Below are 17551 nucleotides of genomic sequence, written 5' to 3' on the forward strand. Positions count from 1 at the left end.
TGGCCTAGAGACTGCATCCTATGTGGCTAGACAGACAAAAAGTATCTGAAGAACAAATCCTCATTTTGATGCTCCCTAGGACAAAAGTGGCCAGCAACTGACAAACTCTGAGCTATTCTGAAGAGCAAATACTTGAGACCTGGTTTTCAGATGAGCAGAGCATCCACAGTGCCAGACAAAATCATTGTAACCAGTTCATACCTCAGTCTAGCATTTATTTGAAAAACACATAAACCTTATAGATAGGCTTTGAAACCCAGAGGTGGGATGAAAAAACAGTACTTTCAAAAATGGATATCTGAATCACCTGAATATGTAGCCTCATTTTCAAGCTGCTGAGCCAGCAGCCCCTGGCTGTAGTGGTGTCTGCTGCGACTCAATGATGCAGCTACTTCATATCTTTTGAAAACTTCCCACCTGAACCCAGCAGTAGGTGTATTGTTTTAAACTCTTTCCCATATCACCCAGAAATCTTTGAGCGTAAGATGCAATGAAGCATTTTATGTGTCATGAGCAGTCCCTATTTCTACAGCTACAATATGTTCCACCTACTCTTTTAACCCTCTGCCTGTTGTCTGGCTTTAGAGCTGTGTGTAACAGCAGGGGCCAGAAACAGCTGTATATGACCAGCCAAAATATACCTGGAAGTCACCTGTATTCCACTTCGCATGTGACTGAGCTAGATGGTCAGCACTCAGTGCACTCCACCATGTCGTCTGGCCTGGGAGGAGCAGAGTGCGTGCACCACACAAGCAGCCAAGTGTAGTACACAGAGGTTAAAAGCTTTAGATGGAAACTGTGAATGAGTAGGCTGGGTGGATCCGATCCTGTATGCTTTCCACATTCCTCTAGTATGTTTGCTATCTGATGTAACTCCTTCCGTTAAATTAGCATCCTATGATTTCCCCTGAACTTTCTCATCATCTTAGATGTCACGAGGCAGCTTAAGTCTTAAAATAAGAATCTGAAGAATTCACAGCAAATGCTTTACTTTTAGCAAAAGCAATTGGACCATGAAATAATTCTCTGAGAGCACCTTTCTTTCTCTGTGAGAGGATCTGTCAGACAACTTTGGGGCAGACTGCATTCAAGGGCTAAACCTGGAGCTAACACAGCCCAGCCCAGCTCCACTGATTTAATGGAGCCAATCTGTATTGGGGCTGAGAATCCACTCCTGATTGTTCAGAATATAGCAAATGTTTCGAGGTGAAATAATAAATGTTAGGGTGAGCAAAACAAATGACACAGGGCCATCTTTTACCTCGGTCTCAAATTACAGCAGAGCATTAACTACAAAAATTAACACCCATTATTCAAAATGGAAATGTGACTATATCAGCCTTCATTAACCTTTATCAGTCTCTTAATATTCATTATGAAAATAGCACTTGCAGGTACAGCCTTAAGTCTTCAATTAAACGTAGTGGTGTATTTCAGAAACAAAAACCCAGAGCTGACTACCACTCCTTCTGTGGACATTTTAGCAAACAGAACTACCCTGAAAAGAAGCACTGAACCGTGTTTCCTCACAAAATGAATGGACATACTGAAAGGTGGAGGACCCTGCCCTGAATTCCCTGTGCTTAGATTATTGGCCCAAAAGGCGATGAACACTTTTTTCTGGTGCTGAGCTTGTCAAGGCAGCACAGAGACCCTGAGACAGTCTTCCACTGGTGTTAATAAAAACGCCATAGCAGAAAAGCCTGTGTGGTTTTCAGAACCATAATCAGCACCTCTCCGGACAAAGACTCACTCTTAAGAACTTTGGCTGAGAATTTAAAATTCATACTCTTCACTGTGCGAATTGTCTAAGCTCCATTGAAATCAGTGAAAATATGAAATTCCCATTTACTCAAGATCTGTCAAGTCACTCCTTCAGTATATAAGGTTACAACATCCTATTCATAAACACCTTAATTATTAGAGATCCTGACTACCCATAACTCCAGCTAAAATCAGAAGAAACTTTTGATCTCTGCAGAATACTTTGTGGTCAAATATCAGCCAAACCATCCCTAAACAGCAAAGCTCAGAGGAGAAGGGTGCATGAAATCTGGGTTAGCTAAAGCACCAGCTTGCGTTCACAGCCATTTGGCCCACAGAAGCTTTGGAGCTGTGACAGGCAGAGCAGCTGACATGGTTCATCTAGTCTCTTTAAATCACACCCATTCTTCTCATGTTTACTGATATGAACTTTCTGCCTTCCCGTTCATCACTTCCAGAGAAAAGCATGGCAGCAGCTGCTCCATTCAGTACAGCCAGCAGCAACATGTAAATAATACCCCCATCTGATCCTAGAGGACAGCTTCATCTAAGTATCATGCGTCTGAGAAGTGGTGACAGTTGTATTTCTTTCAACCCTTTGGAAAATCCTAACCCTGTGGTGGCCATAGACAGCTGCTGTGTGCCAACACCGAATCACTCTAAATAGTATTTAGAGTTTGATGTCCTACCTTCTCCAGGTGTGTCCTCACAGCACAGGATAATTGTTCCACTGGTGGTGATGCCCACTGCTTATAAATAGTATATATGTTACCTCTAACTATGTGTGGATTTGCGTGTGTCAGTGTCTATGAGTGTACATATATCTTGTCTACGTAACCCTGAGAGCTAGTTCTCACCTATCAAATACTGTGATAGCTGAAGGAGGCGGGGAAAAAATAGATGTTGAGCAATGGCAGAAAATTTCTGGAAAGCTCAATGAAAAATGTCCCACAGAAGGCATGAAAGAACAGGTCAGCCCATCACACAGACTAGAATTTGACTCACCCGTGAATTCAGTGGAAGGCAGCTTCCTTGTTTTGTTAGCCATGAGATTATTCGAAGCACAAAAAACATTAACTCTCCATATGTCATTAACAAGGTAAAACGGGTGTATGCATCTGACTGCTTCTCAGTACCTTTTAACCGAACTTCTGCTTTCAGGTAAGGAAAGAAATCACAAAACAAATACTCTCAACACCCTCCCTAAAGGCCCACATACATTCAGAGCATATGGGACCACAGTATCTCCATTTTATCAAATACTAAATCATTACAATTTCTAAAAGTAACTATATGTAAGCTTGATGGAAGTACCTTTCGTATCACCGAGACAGTCAAAACCATCCAAGAGCTATAGGAGAAATCTCCAAGCTCCTGCACTGTAAGGATGACTAAAGTCTCATGTGATTTTTCTCTTCGGCACCATTACAGACATCACATGGGATTATATGGGCCCAGTCCTGAACGTGCAATACAACATGCTTTCTTTGCTTTACAAATTTAAGACGTGAACTCTTTGGATGCAAGGATGCTTCCCACTCGCTGTATATACATTATCCAACCCAACGTTCTCTATTCCTGTGGGCACTTCTGGGTACCAGCACCTTGTTCCTACCCCAAGCAACAAAAGGACATCAGCAATACAGAGCAGCGTGGAGACAGCAGGAAAAGGGACAGCGTATGAGTACCAAATCATCTGAGAACAACAGTGAGAGAAACATTTGGGAAATATTTCAGAGGAATACAAAGGAGCAATGGGGGCAGGACGGGAAGGCAGCAGCTTTCTGAGTTAAAAGGCAAAGCAATGAGTGAGGGAAGGGACAGACTATCCTGGAGACAATTTTCTTCCTAGGCCACATAGCAGCAGAGGATGGTTGAGAAGTTTGATCTAAATGAACCAAATGAAACTCTCCTTCCCTTATCTATCAAATTAGCATATTTGGTTTAATTCTGGGGGCCTGCAGCACCTTCCTCTCCCTCTGTCCCAGTCAGACAAACCCTGCTATTCCCTGTTGAACCCATCACACTACCTGAACTTTTGACAATTGGTGCCTATTTGCGTTTCTTTCTTCGTAACGAACAAGCAGTGACAATAATTGTACCAGCAGGAAATAAATTTTACTAAACTACACTGTTCCCCAAAGCTTCTTGAAACTGTCAGACTTCTATGGTACTGAGTCACCACCTCTTTTCAAAACTCAGTGATTTGCTCATGTCCCCATTCTCTGATGACTTCATAGGAAGTAAACCTTTCCGATCTAAGGCAGGGAGATAAGCAAACACACGTCACAACGATTTGATTTCACAGAAAACTAGTTTCAGTTATACAACGTTGTTTTTCACCTCCAAACTTTAGGTTTCATTTTGAACACGAATACTACGTGACTTGAGTCCAGCCTCATTCACTTCCAGTAGTATCTGCTCTAGCAAAATCTATCAACATCCAGCTAAGTGACTGTCTGCAACAACCTTACCAACAGCAGGGAAAGGGCTGAGAAACTACAGAGCTGAAAGTTTAATCTGTCACAGCTTGAGCTAAAAAAACAAATTCTAGAATAGAGGACTATAGCAAACATACCTCCCATCAATATCAGAAACATGTATGTTACGGTCACTGCAATACATTAATCTCTGGGCAGGGCATTCAAGAAATCGTTTTTCCATTTGAACTGCTCAGAAACTTTCAACAAAAATAGCCCTTTTCCAGCACTGACTTTTAATGAAAAATCATTGTTTGGAAAATGTTTAATTGCTTTAGTTCTTTTTCTGCTTTCAAAATAGGCCACTTTCAGAAATATTTTAATTTTTTTTTCCTGATGACTGCCCTGTGGGACCAATCTGGCCAACAGAAAACTATATATCAAAATGTCCTTGATGAAGAAATGAAGAGGAATAAATAATAAGAACAGATTTAAATTTTCAACTCAAATTTTTGAAAAAAAAATCCTAATTATACGCTAAATGTCTTCTCCTAATTTTACTGACCTTTGTTTTTTTTTTGACAGACTGTGCATTTCCAAGGTAGAGAGAGTCTTTGAAGAAGTCAGCTAGGAGAAAAACGACTAAGAAACAGATTGAAAAAGACATAAAGGTGTATAATGTTTGGAAGTCAGCTAAAGAAAATCTATAAAAATTGTGAGGATTGGTTGCAATCTGCCACAGAAATAAAGAACTCAAAAGAGAAGGAGGGACTCTTCAGAAATTGTGAAGTTTTTTTTTTTTCGGGGGGGGGGCATTTGGCCATCAGGTATAAATATTTCTGATTAGCACAACTTAATTGCTCGTACTAACCATTGTCTTGTAAACGTAGGACAACCATGCCTCTGCCATACCTGTAGCAGTTAGTTCCCATAACCTGCACAGCAGAAATCTTAGTCACTCTTCTCTCCCATTCATCGCATTCAGGAAGGGCATCAAGGTGTTCTAGGGAGATTTACAATCAAAGACTTCCTGGCCTGACCTTTATTCAGCTCTGAGAATATCACAGGAAAACTCTGAGAAGCAATAGAGTCCATATATAGTTGTAGAAATACCAGAATAGCATCTAAGGAACACAATCCTTAAATGGCAGAACTGCCTAGAAGATGAAAGTGATTTTTTCTTACAAAATGAGGAATTCTTGCGAACCTTGTTGATTTCTACAGGGTCTTTCATTTTCAGAAATTTTCACTGGAAACAATTCATCAAATTCTTCAAGCCAAAATCTCACTCTATTTAAAAAGATTTAAAAACATTAATTCCACTTTCAGACTAGTTTTAGTTTTACTGGCAGCAAAGCAGAGAAGCTTGTCCTTCAGAAAATATCATCAACTTACTATTTTATTCCAGAAAAAGAAAACTGGTCCCTGGAGCCATCACTGTCACCTCATGGGTCAGGCTGCACAGAAGAGCCATCTGTGTAAATGCATCAGATCACAGAACGAGAACAACCAGCAAAATACATCTAAAGCCAAATGCATAGAAAGAGACCCTGAAAGCACACACAAATTTTTTAGCATTCCTAGGTCTGTCCTTTGAATGGAGACAGCCAGGAAAGAGAAATGTGCTTAGTGAAAACAATCTTATTACCCTTGATTTGATCTTTCAAATGTAAGAATTAGTTCCTGCTTGTGTGCCCTATTCCAGACACATAGGGCCAAATGCACTGTGGTGTTCCCCTGTCAAGATCAACTGCTTTTAATGCAAATTTGCATCTGTTAGTGCCAGACCTGAATTATTCCCATCCCGAAATAGAGTTGTACGCAAACGGCTGGGAAAGGGCAAAAGCCCATGACACGATGGGACCTTTTCCAAAACTGCCTTTTGCCATATTTCTTGGGATTTGATGAAGAAACTCAAGTAAAAAAGCTATGTAGAGATATTTCAGAAAAATTCCGCACTCACAGTGCTTTGTCCCAACAGCTCAGCTGTAATTAGGACCGCCTGGCAGCGTTGCATTAGAGCTGATGGACAACCCTGAAGACACACTGAGCCATGGACCAGCGCTGGAGAACTTGTGCAACTAGAGCAGGCTTTGGCCAAAGCGTCGTAACATTTGCTCTTCAGCTGTCCAGTCACCCTGATTGCTACAGGAGTAAAAGACTAGAGACAGCTACTAATTTGCCTGTCTCATCTGCTTAAATGGTGAATTCTTCTGGGCACATCTTCTCTTCCATATCATTTCTGTGAGCCTAGTATAACTGTAAGAGAGGCCATGAACAGTAACACACTAGTTATTTGGGGGCATTCAACATCATTGAAAATGAGCTCAGAAGCAGATCTGTCACCACGGACGCACATATGCTCCTGCACGTGGTAAATGCCTCCGTTTTTACAAATATCACTGCCTTCTGCCTTCGGAAACCTTGGCAGAAGAGCAGCCACCCGTGGCATTTCTCTTCTCTGCAGGCGACAAGCACAGCAATCCCAACCCTCACAGAGGAACCAGGTACAAACCCCTAAAAAACACCGTTACACGCTGCCTCATACCCCCATCACCCGCAGAAGGCCGCCGCGACAGAAAACGCCCGACTCCCTACCAAATCTACACACGCTCGTTTAAAAAGCACCGGGATTTATTTTAAAGCAAGGTGACAACGGGATCAAAATGGCGGCCGAAACCCGACCGCGCGGCGCAGCGCGGGGCGCAGCGCCCCCTTATGGGAGCCGAGCGCGGCGCGGCGCCTCCGCCCCGCCCCGCCGCGCCCCGCCCCAACATGGCGCCGCCCGGCGCGGCTTCACCCGCCGGGGAGAACGGGCGGCGCCTGCCAGGAGCCGCCGGCTTCCGGCACCGGCCCACTTCCTGGAGGGCCGCCCTTAAACGCCGCCCGCCGCGCTCGCAGGGCGCTGCCGCCGCCCGCCCCTCCGCGGCATGCCCACGCCGGGAGCCGGCGGCGCGAAGGGAGGCGGCGTTTCGTGCACCGGCGCCTTTCGGGCGAGGCCGCGAGCGCGGCGCGCCGCCTGACCGAGAGCGCCGGCCGCCGCGGCTCGCCCAACAGCCGCCCGCCCGCCGCGGCGGGGAGCCGCCAGCCCTGCGGGGGGCCGTTGCGCCGCCGCCGCCCCTCGCAGGCCGCCCGGCCCCGCCGCGGGGGTCGCCGCGCCACCATGTTCAGCTGGCTGGGCACCGACGACCGCCGGCGCAAGGACCCCGAGGTGTTCCAGACCGTGAGCGAGGGCCTCAAGAAGCTCTACAAGACCAAGCTGCTGCCGCTGGAGGAGCACTACAAGTTCCACGAGTTCCACTCGCCCGCCCTGGAGGATGCCGACTTCGACAACAAGCCCATGGTGCTCCTCGTGGGGCAGTACTCCACGGGCAAGACCACCTTCATCAGGTACAGACGGGGCTCGCCCCCCCCCCTTCCCCCCCACGCGTGGCGGGTGGGGGAGCGGGGTGCCCCCGTTTGGCCTGGGCGCCTCTGTCGCTGCCCCTCTGCTTCCAAGGGAGAACCCGCTTTAGCTGAAGCCTCGGGAAGGGGCTTCCCCGCCAGGGCAGGGTGGGCGACCTGCCCCCCTGCTGCGGAGCACCGACGTGGCAAGAAGGCGCCCTGGGCAGGGCGCTGCTGCGGCGCGGGGACGAGGCGCTCGGCGCCCTCCGGTCTGCTCAAAGGGCAAAAGCCGCAGAAGGCCTCGCGCAGGGTGTCCCCAGCACGGGTTGCAGTGGGCTGTCGTGCTCTCCCACACTGGTGGGGCATCCTGCGGCCTAGGGAGCCTCCGGGCAGTGCTTGGGTCTGCAGTGGTCTCGGTCTTGTGCTCTTTCTCCTCTTCTTTCTCTCCACTGAGACAACACTTAGCATAGTTTGACAAGCATGTGTGCTTGGGTGTGTGTGTGCACAAGAGAGACCTGCCCATCTTCAGGACTCTAAAATCAAGTCCTGCTTTAACTGTGTCCTGCCCTGCTGAGATGCAGGGAGCAGCAAATTGCTTCCCAAGTGTAAAGCCAGAGCAGCTGCCTTCTGCAGGTTTGAGATGAAACTGTCAAAGAGAGGGTTAAACTTTTTCTGGCTGGGCTTAGTTGCAGGGATCTCTGTTCAGATACACTGCTAGTTCAACTTGCAGCAGCCTTTCTCTTGGGATCATAGCTGAAGCTGTGCTGTCTGCATTTCCTATGTGATTCATAAGCTTAGTGTTAAACTCCCGCCTAACTCTGGCGTGGCTCTGTTGAAATCTGTGGAATTACCCCAGAGTAAATCTAGATGCGGGCCACAGGCAGGCAGTCCTTTGTTCTGCCGGTATTTCTTGGTGGAGGAGGGGACTGGGAGAGTAGGAAGAGGTGAATCAAACTGGCTGTGCCTCTCCAGGAGTGACCTTGAGGAATGCAGGTATTTTTATGTGCCGTACTATTTCTGCTATTTAATGCCCTAATCAGGAGCCAAGAACAGAATGCATTTCTGCTACCTTGTCAGTCATGAGCCTGGCAAACAAAATTTAACACTGAAAAGATTTTCTCCTGTGAGCAGGTCAGGTAGATGATGAAGGGGCTCAAATGACTCTCAGATGCTTCTTTTTTTAAAGAAACATATAGCTGGAAGGGGAGGATGGAGTTACTCTTCTGAAAATGAAAGAGGTTGACTTAGCTTAGCTGCTCTAGCTGCTTAGCTCTCTGCTTCCACCCCAAATCTTTCTGTCACTTGGTACCAAAGTGGTTTGAAAAGCTTTTTTCCCCTCTCTGATACCAATGTCTTAGAGCAAAACTGATTCTGAATGCCCATCCCTGAGGTTGTTTGCTCTGTAACTAGAGCATCTCTTCCAAATGCTCCTCTCTTGACTGCCAACATCAGCTTTTTTTTCTGCAGTTTCACCTGTATGCTGCTGTTGGCCAAGTCTTCCCACCTTTGCCTGTCTGTTCAGTAAAGCCCTTTTCTGTCAGCCTAAGCTCCTTTTGCAAGAAGCCCAGCCGTCTAAAGCATGTTCCAGGCAAAAGGAGATGAGCCTTTGCTTCTGTGGGAAGGCAGCAGCCTTGTAGCTCTTCTGTCAGTGAGCTGATCTGAGGCTCTCTTCAACCAGCCGACTTCAGGCCTGTGACCTCATCTCTCAGCCCCCTCTGTGTGCAGGGCTGGGATGAGTCAAGCCAGGGATTAGGGTCAAGCAGAAGAGGCCAGGAGCTGCTTCCTCACAGGAGCACAAAATGGACATGAGAAGGTCTTCCAGGAAGGCAGATGTTTCTCTGCACAAAACAGCAAATAAGAAAGTGAAAGTCAAGGGGTGCTGAAGTGCCTGTGGGCCTCCTGCAATGGGAGAAATATGAGGGCCTAGGACTCCACTGTAATCCTGAGCAAACAGAGGCAGGAGGTGCCAGAAGGTATTGCTTGTGATAGGCAACCAGCTTGAGCTGCAGGCCCTGGTCATTCGGGAGCTGGGATAAGCACCAGATTAGCATCCAGAGTTATTGTGGGAAGGCGAGTGGGAGCTAAAACCAATAGCAGGGAGGAGTTAAAGGGGGAGGGGGGAGATGGGAGGGGAAGCAACCATTATGTCTTGGCATTAAAATGAAACAAGAAACGGCATCAGGACATCTCTTCCATAATCCTGTCAGGATAGGGGACAACGGATGTCGTTCCCAAATATCCATCCCACTTCATATTGCATTCTGCTTGTTTTGGGATGCAATTTGGGGACATGACAGTGCCACTCAACACTCAGGTGGCATGAACTCAGTGCCAGTTCACCCCTGGATTCCCAGAGCACTGATTTAAAGAATGTGACCTTAGTCACCTACCCTAGAGCTGGGTCTGTCTCCCAAAACCTCTTCCCTTGCTTCCAGGGAATCTGAAGTGAAATGAAGAATTGTAAGGCTCTGGGGAAATAAATTGTTAGAGCCTCTCAAGAGAGAGCATATAAGCTGCAGCCTCTTGCAGTGAGGCTGCTCTCTCTTGGGGGTGATGAGAGAAGCAAGACAGTCAAGGTCAGCTATAAGAAATGTTCCTAGAGGCTGAGGCAGGCAAGTTGTGCAGGTTGAAGCAAGACTAAAGCACAGGTTTCTTTTCTGTGTCACTGGGCTGTTTTCCCTCCTACTTTCAGAGACCCAGAGGGCTAAGCCATATTTTGCTATATGAAAGATAGAGTCGCAAGCTGCAGCTTCCCCTTTCCTGCCATATCTGCTTTCCTCACTCCTGTTTCTCTCCCCAGCATCAACTTGCCACAGGCCCCAGCCCTGTGTAAAGGCCTTAAAGGCCTTGGTGGGGAGGGGATAAGCCAACACCTTTACCTGGGAAGTTAACCACTGTGGCTGTTAGATTCTCCCCAAGACAGCAGGATGCCCCTGGAGCCTACCTTCTACGATGTTATTGCTTTTTATCTTTCCTGTAAGAGGATGGGAAGGCAGGACAGAACACTACTCTCCTAATTAATTTACATTCTATGGTCTTTTCTAAAAATAGTCCTGGCTTCTGCCCAGCCATCCTGTTAATAAAATAAACAAGCCAGCTAGAGCCCTACTAACTGTCAACATGGCTTGCTTTTTTCATGCAGCCACCCTTTCCTCCTACAGCTAATCATTTACATGTCCTGGCCTCTCTGGACTCATTGTCACTCTCTACACCAAGCAGTTCTGGCCTGACCTCCCCCCGGGTGGCCCTGAACCTTTCATCTCTGCCTACACCAGGCTGATCTGGCTGCTTCCTCTCGCTCCTCCCTGCTGCCCTCCTTCCCTTTTCCTGGCTTCTCCACCCTGCTGCATCACCTCTCCTGCACACAGCATCCTGCACAGCTCCTGTGTGACTCATCGCTAACAGAAGCTGGCTCCCTCCCCCACATCCTGCAGCATTCCTGCCTGGAGAGCCTGGAATCTCCTCCTGGCAGGGGCGAGGCAGCAGTGGGCTGGACTCTGCTCCTAGGCTAGGCTAAGCCTGCTTGGAAAGGGATGCCCCAGGCCAGCCCCAGTGCTGCTTCCCTGCTTCTCCCCACAAGCTGGAACTGCTCTGAATGGGGCAAACAGCATGGTGCTCCCAGGCAGATGCCTGCTCCAGGCACCTCTCCAGTGAACAGACTGGCTATAAATAAATGTTTGCCTCTCTCCAGGCACCCTCTGCAGACTGCCCCAACCTGGCTGGAAGTGGCAGGAACTGCTGGGCATGGTCATTCCTCAGTCCCTTGCAGGTGTTCAGCAGCTCAGAGTAAGGCATGCCGCACTGGTGGGGGAAATTGCCCTACAGCTGCTGGTCTCTGTTGCCAAGCATCTTCCACAAATCATTCAATTTGAGATTTCCTCCCAGAAATCACCCAGAAGTGTAACAATTGCATGTTCTTTAGTATTCCTCTGTTAGCGGAGGCAGCCTGCATCAGTGCCCAGTGTAAGTGCCTTCCTCCCATCAGACAAGTGTCAATAGGTCCCCTTGTATTTGTCCTGTGTACAATGGGATCCTTGTGCTGCAGACACCCTGCTGTACAATGCACCCAAATCTCCCAGAGAAGTCTCATTTGAAGATTTGTCCTGTCTGGTATTGTAGCATCTATTTTATATCTCTGATTTCATACCACTTGTTGCACATTAAATCAATTAGCATTATCTTACAGCTGCTTCTGTAGCAGAGTGCTTTTGTGGCTATTTTTATTGGTTTTTTAAGTCGTATATAAAAAATAAACACAGAAACACTTTGAAACAGTAGATGAGTGGAGCTGTGATAAAATTCTTTCAAACAGCCTGGCTGGCGGAGGAGTGTTGCTATTATATGGAGGGCTTTTGCTTAGGCTTTCTCAGAAGCCTTGTCTATAAATGACAAACAAAACCCACAGGCCTTTTTTCTGTCACCCAAGAGCTATCATGTTGCTTGTGCCTAGAACACAAGTAGGTTATTGTTATGGTAAGGCCAAGACCTAGAGTGCAGAGTAAGAAGTGTTTCTCAAAAGCATCTCACTTGTCTGTTGCATTTGATAATGATAATCATTACCTGTTTCTTTTCTCTATAATATTTGCAAGAGGGAAGACTCTGGGAGATTTAACTGTATGGATTCAGTGAATGCCCAGCTTTGGGTATCTTAGGTATATTATGTCAGACCAAAAGGAAAGTATAAATTAAGAAGCAGAGGGAAACTAATATCAGTGATTCCATTGCAGATATGTCCATCTGGGGGCTTATGTCTTCTATCACCATCCAGGAGGCCTAACCTTAATTTCCAGAGTCTGTCCAAGCAGATTGTAACCCAGCAAATGGTTGTTTCAGTGTAGAGAGCTTTCCAGGGAATGGAGCCAAGAGCGTTCACATGATGGTCTACAGAGTCCTTGATGGGAGAAAAGTAGCTCGTCCTGTTCTCAGCTTCTTCAGGCTAGAGAGGGGTTACTGTAGCTGCCAGGAAGGTGTATTGCGATCACCAGCCAGGGAGGTGGTGCACACAAGTATTAGCATCAGTCTGATTCTGCTAAGCAATGACCCACATCTAGAAGAAAGTTTGAGGAATCCCTCCATAGCCTTTAGGTGGATGGGACATATCCACCTGTGAGAGGGCGGTTTCTTTTCTTTCCTGGGTTATTTCACATTATTGGGAATAGTTAAACAGCTATTTCATCCCCAAATTGTTCCCATTAAGAGAAGTCACTCTACACAAGACTTGGAAAGCACTTTGGATGAAAGTTATATGAAAATACATAAGATATCTATGATGGGGCTGGGGTAAAACAGCTCCCAAAGGAATCCTGGAAGTCCTTGCTAGAGTTATTCTTGCTGCAGCTATGCTTTTTCATTAGTGAGCACCAAGTCAGTTGGCATGTTTTGTATATCCTGGCCATGTAGCTGTTCATTTTGCCTTTAGATCCAGTTGTTACTTGAAGCATGGTTTGGCCTTGCCCACTGGGAAGTGAAGATGCATTTACAGAGTGCCCGTAAACAGTCCTTGCTGGATGAGCACAAGTGTTTTGTTGTTCTTAAGACACTGGATTGAAATTACCTCTGTTAAAATGGTGAAGGTGGAAACTCCAAATGATCAGAGGCTTTCCTGCAAATGATCTTATAGTCCCTTATGCAGAGACTTATCCTACCCAGTAAGACTCAGTTGACTGAACCAATACCGATTGCTAGGCACACTGATCTCAAAATCATGAAAAATCCCTTGCTCTTCCTTCCTCTCCTTTTTCCCTATTCACTGAATGTATCTGTAACATCACTGTAGTTCTGTATTCATCTTCCTACTTCATTACAAAGAGCAGGTCAAAGCAAAGAAAGTACCAGCTATCTACTTTCAATAAGCAACAATGCAGTATTAAACTAAGCTCTCCATAGCCTGGCAGTCACGTGTTCCTCATGTAAAAATCCAGAGCTTGTCACTAGCATAGGTAGTCCAGCATCATCCCACACTGGGGCCGGACCACTTCTAGTTCACTTTCACAAGCCACGTGGACACAGTGGTCTTAGTTCTCAGTGCAGGACCAGCAGGAGGGATGTTTTTTGCAGCCACACACACTAGCACAGCCCTAACCTCAGTGATGGCATATGTCCCCTTCATAGGCCACATGGAACTGTCACATGGAGGCCACTGACCCACCCTCAGTTTGGTAGGACAAGTCAGGATGTGCTGCTGGTGTCCTGTTCAAAGTCCCACAGCCCCATGGGTGACTATATTTCCGTGACATTTACCACTGTAACTTCAGAGGGGCTGCCAGAGGCTTAGGAAATAATAAGGAATTCTGTGCTTACTGTGCCATTTAGCTTGATAACAAATATTGGGATATAATCTGCCACCCACATGCTTAATTCTCAATCTGCTTGAGCCATTTGTATTGCAAACCTGTAACTGCATTGCAGAAGCACCAGGAAGGGAGACTTGAGGCTTTGAGAAGCTGGCATTTGAGAGGCTGATTTGGACTGGGGGCTAAGCATATTGGTTGGATGAGTCTGCTGAAATGAGCAGCAGTGAAGAAATTAATATTGGCACCAAAGGCCAGTAAGGTTACAGGATTAACTCTTTGATTGCAGTGACCTGCTGGTTTTACTTTGCTATGCTAAGTCTGTTTGAAACATCTTAGGGATTAATACACAAAATGATCAAACATGATGAGAATCTATTCCCAGCAGTTGTAATCTTCTCAGTTTCTTAATCCACCTAAATAAGACAGCTTTAAATGCTGAGATACCAAGTAGAAAAACTACCACAATATTTATCAAATGATTCAGTGACAATGCTAAAAATACTCTTGGAAGGAACTATACTCTTGAGCTTCTTGATTACACCTGGATCTTCAATACAGCCTACTTAGGCAGCTAATATCTCGTGCCCACACCCTTGTTTTTTTTCCTGTAGGTACCTGCTAGAGCAGGATTTTCCAGGGATGAGGATTGGACCAGAGCCTACAACCGACTCCTTCATTGCAGTTATGCAAGGAGATGTGGAAGGAATCGTTCCTGGAAATGCTTTGGTGGTGGATCCCAAAAAACCGTTCAGGAAACTCAACGCTTTTGGCAATGCCTTTTTGAACAGGTCAGTACTCAAAAACTTAGTTGCTTTGGAGTATAAAGCTAGAACCCAAAGAGCAGTATAGCTAGTAATTTAAAGGAACAAGGCATTATGCTCTTCTCCTCCCCCCACCCCATACACATGGCTGATGCAAAGCCATTCCAGTCCTGCTGGGTGCACATCTGTCATTCACTGTGGGCCAGACGAACAAAGTGGGCCAACCCATAACTTTACTTGCACAAACAAAACAAGGACAAAGCACAGCCTGTCGACCTCATCCTTCAGGCGTCTAGGGTTGAAACATCTTCATGACACTTTACTCTTCCTTGCTTTTACATTCCTAGCTCCTCCTGTTCTGCAGTCAGTTCGATTCCTTGAAGCTGAATAGTCTAATCAGATGCAGCTACCGAAGTCAGTAAAAAACTGGCCCAGTTTGCACCTCTTTGTTTTCTTGCATTTTGATTTTGCTTGGATACTCTTTGTAGCAAGCCTAGCTTCTCTCCATTCTCCATTGCATCTGAGGTTATTTATACAAATATTTATACAAAATTTAAACAACCTCAGATACAAACTGATTACAGCTCTAACATCTTTCCTGTAAGAAGCTGTATAGCAAGGGATTCTGACAGTGGCCCTATGACATCAAGAGTGTAACCTCGTCATTCCCTAGACCTATTCCAGCCATACTGAGTTTTGGATCTAGGCCTTGCAGGAAGCCAGCAGCACACACCCATATCCTACATGAGCACAAACTGTGCTACAATAGGCAAATGGGGACAAACTGACTATGCCTGCTGGTGCCTTCTCTGCTAATGCAGCATGTGGGAGACATTGCAAACGTGGCAGCTGCTCAGCTAAACAGCCAGGAAAACTGGGTTTTGACTCCCTAACTTCTAAGCTTTCAGAGTGTCTGTCCAGAAAGTGCAGCATCTCCAGCACTGACCCTAGGAGTGCTGATGTGGGCTATGATGAGACAGGCAAAGGAAGGAGCATGGGGAGAAGCTCCATGGGAGGAGAGGGAGTTAGCTGAAGTCATTGCTATGAAAAGAGGCTCACAGTGCCTTAGGGTGACTCTGGAAGCAGTAGCTGATCACAGTGGAGGCTCATCATTCAAATACAGCAAAGGTAGTCCTACACCAGAAAGACTTTGAGATGTTTTCAGCATATTGCAGGGCCCATAACATTTGCATTTGGCCAACAGTTGGGTTGGATCAGAGACCACCCTCTGCTCCAGGGGTAGGAGGTGATTTGCACTCTGAAAATAACAGGCCTCCTGCCTGGAGCAGAGAGATGGTAAATCAAGAAAACATCATTCAGAGCAGCTCTGCTGATAGCTGAGGACAGCCACAGCTGGCAGATACTTTGGTGCAGGGGAGAAGCAGCTTGAGGAATAACAAAGCAAAATGCAGCGGGCAAGAAGCAAACACACCTGAGGTGGCCTGACTGATACATGCTGAATGCAATTTGTTCCTACTACAGCCAGGAATTTCTGTGCTGTTACTCCATTAGCCTAGTTCACCGTATCATGCTGTGCCCTGTTACTCCCTTCTCCTGCTCTTCCTTCTCCTGTAAGGAAGGAGCTAGGTATGTGCCTGTGAGGACAGCAGGACAGAGGGGCACAGCAGTGATTCAGCAGCAGAAGTGCAGTCCTGCTGGCAATACAGGGAGGGAGTAGCCAGGACAGCTAATTAACTCCTTTTTCTGCTGACAGATAAAGAAGGGGTAATGATTTCTGAATTGGCAGAGGAAGACATACTGAGATCAGCAGCATAAGCATCACAGCGCTGAAGATGCAGATAGTAATACTCAGCTGATTAGGAAATTAAGCACATGCAAGAATGGACTCACAGAGGGCCAGAAATTTAGCGGATGTAAGTTGGGGTACACCCACTGAACTGGATCAAGCCCCCCCACTTACTCCAGTTTATGGGCCTGGCTTCTTGGCAAGAGAGTCCAGAGTTGTCTCTGCCTTGCACCCAGCTAGCCTTTTGCTGCTGTGTGTGTGCTAAGGCCCTGACCTCAGCTAGGAGGCTATGAGCAAGAAATTTAGAGCAGGGAGGTGACCTGCAGGAGCCATCTCTGTGAGCTAAGAGAGCAACTGCAAGCAGGTGTGCTTTACCATTCAGTGGTTAAAGGTGATGCTTGGCTGTGGGCACCAGTAGAAAGGCACAGAGCAGTGCAAGGCAGCATTCATAAAGAGCACGCTGGTCTTGGCTGAGAGGTGGTGGTCAACAGTGCTGTGTCCAGCAGGACACAGAGCCTGCTGCCCCAGTGGAGCTGAATGGAGAGGAGCAGTAGTGAGGATCCAGCCTCAGCTGGTACTTCCTTCCTGGCAGAGATTATGATCTGCTGCCTTCCAGGAAGCAAGAAAGGAGTGGTACAGTCAGGCTTTGGCTGTGAGACAACAGCTAAAAGTGCTGCTCAGAGCCTGCCTCCTCCCTCCCTTCTTTCCCAGGAGACAGAGCCCCTGCCCATACCCAACCTGGCTAAGACCAGAGATGGGGCTGACAAACAGCCTTGGGCTGAAAGGGGGGATTGCAGGTCTGCAGTACCATGCTCTGGCCCTGTCTCTTGTCCTCCTCTCCTTGCCGCAGGTGCTTCTTGGGTACTGAGAGGCGAAGGGCTTTTCTTCACTCATATCTGATGGCACTACCCCAGCTCTAGAGGGATCCCAGCAAAGAGATTACAGGTTGCACCTGGTATGAGGAGGACCTGTTTGCATCAAAGGCCTGGAGCAAAGTCAGGAATTTCAGTCATTACTTTTGTATCATGTTGGCTTGGTTGATGGTTGCAAGATTCCTCCTGCCTCCAAAGTCTTCCTGTCTTGGGAGGCTAGGGTGGAATCTCTTCTGCTTTTGTGTTGTCAACAGCAGGAGAGCTTGTGGATAACAGATTCCTTCATCACCCCCCTGCTCTGCCTGTAGCA

The 17551-nt window shown here is 46.8% G+C and overlaps 1 protein-coding gene across 1 annotated transcript in view; it reads left to right on the forward strand.

Moving 5' to 3' along the window:
- Nucleotides 1-7015: 7015 nt before the first annotated feature.
- The window catches only part of EHD3 (EH domain containing 3), a 30910-nt gene continuing 20374 nt past the window's right edge, over nucleotides 7016-17551 (forward strand). Inside the window, exons 1-2 of the mRNA XM_026094660.2 lie at nucleotides 7016-7574; nucleotides 14473-14649. Coding sequence (XP_025950445.2) covers nucleotides 7348-7574; nucleotides 14473-14649 — 404 coding nt within the window. The 5' untranslated portion in view covers nucleotides 7016-7347. The remainder of the gene's footprint in view (nucleotides 7575-14472; nucleotides 14650-17551) is intronic.

This window comes from Dromaius novaehollandiae, chromosome 3 (assembly GCF_036370855.1).
Source record: "Dromaius novaehollandiae isolate bDroNov1 chromosome 3, bDroNov1.hap1, whole genome shotgun sequence".
Lineage (NCBI taxonomy): Eukaryota > Metazoa > Chordata > Aves > Casuariiformes > Dromaiidae > Dromaius > Dromaius novaehollandiae.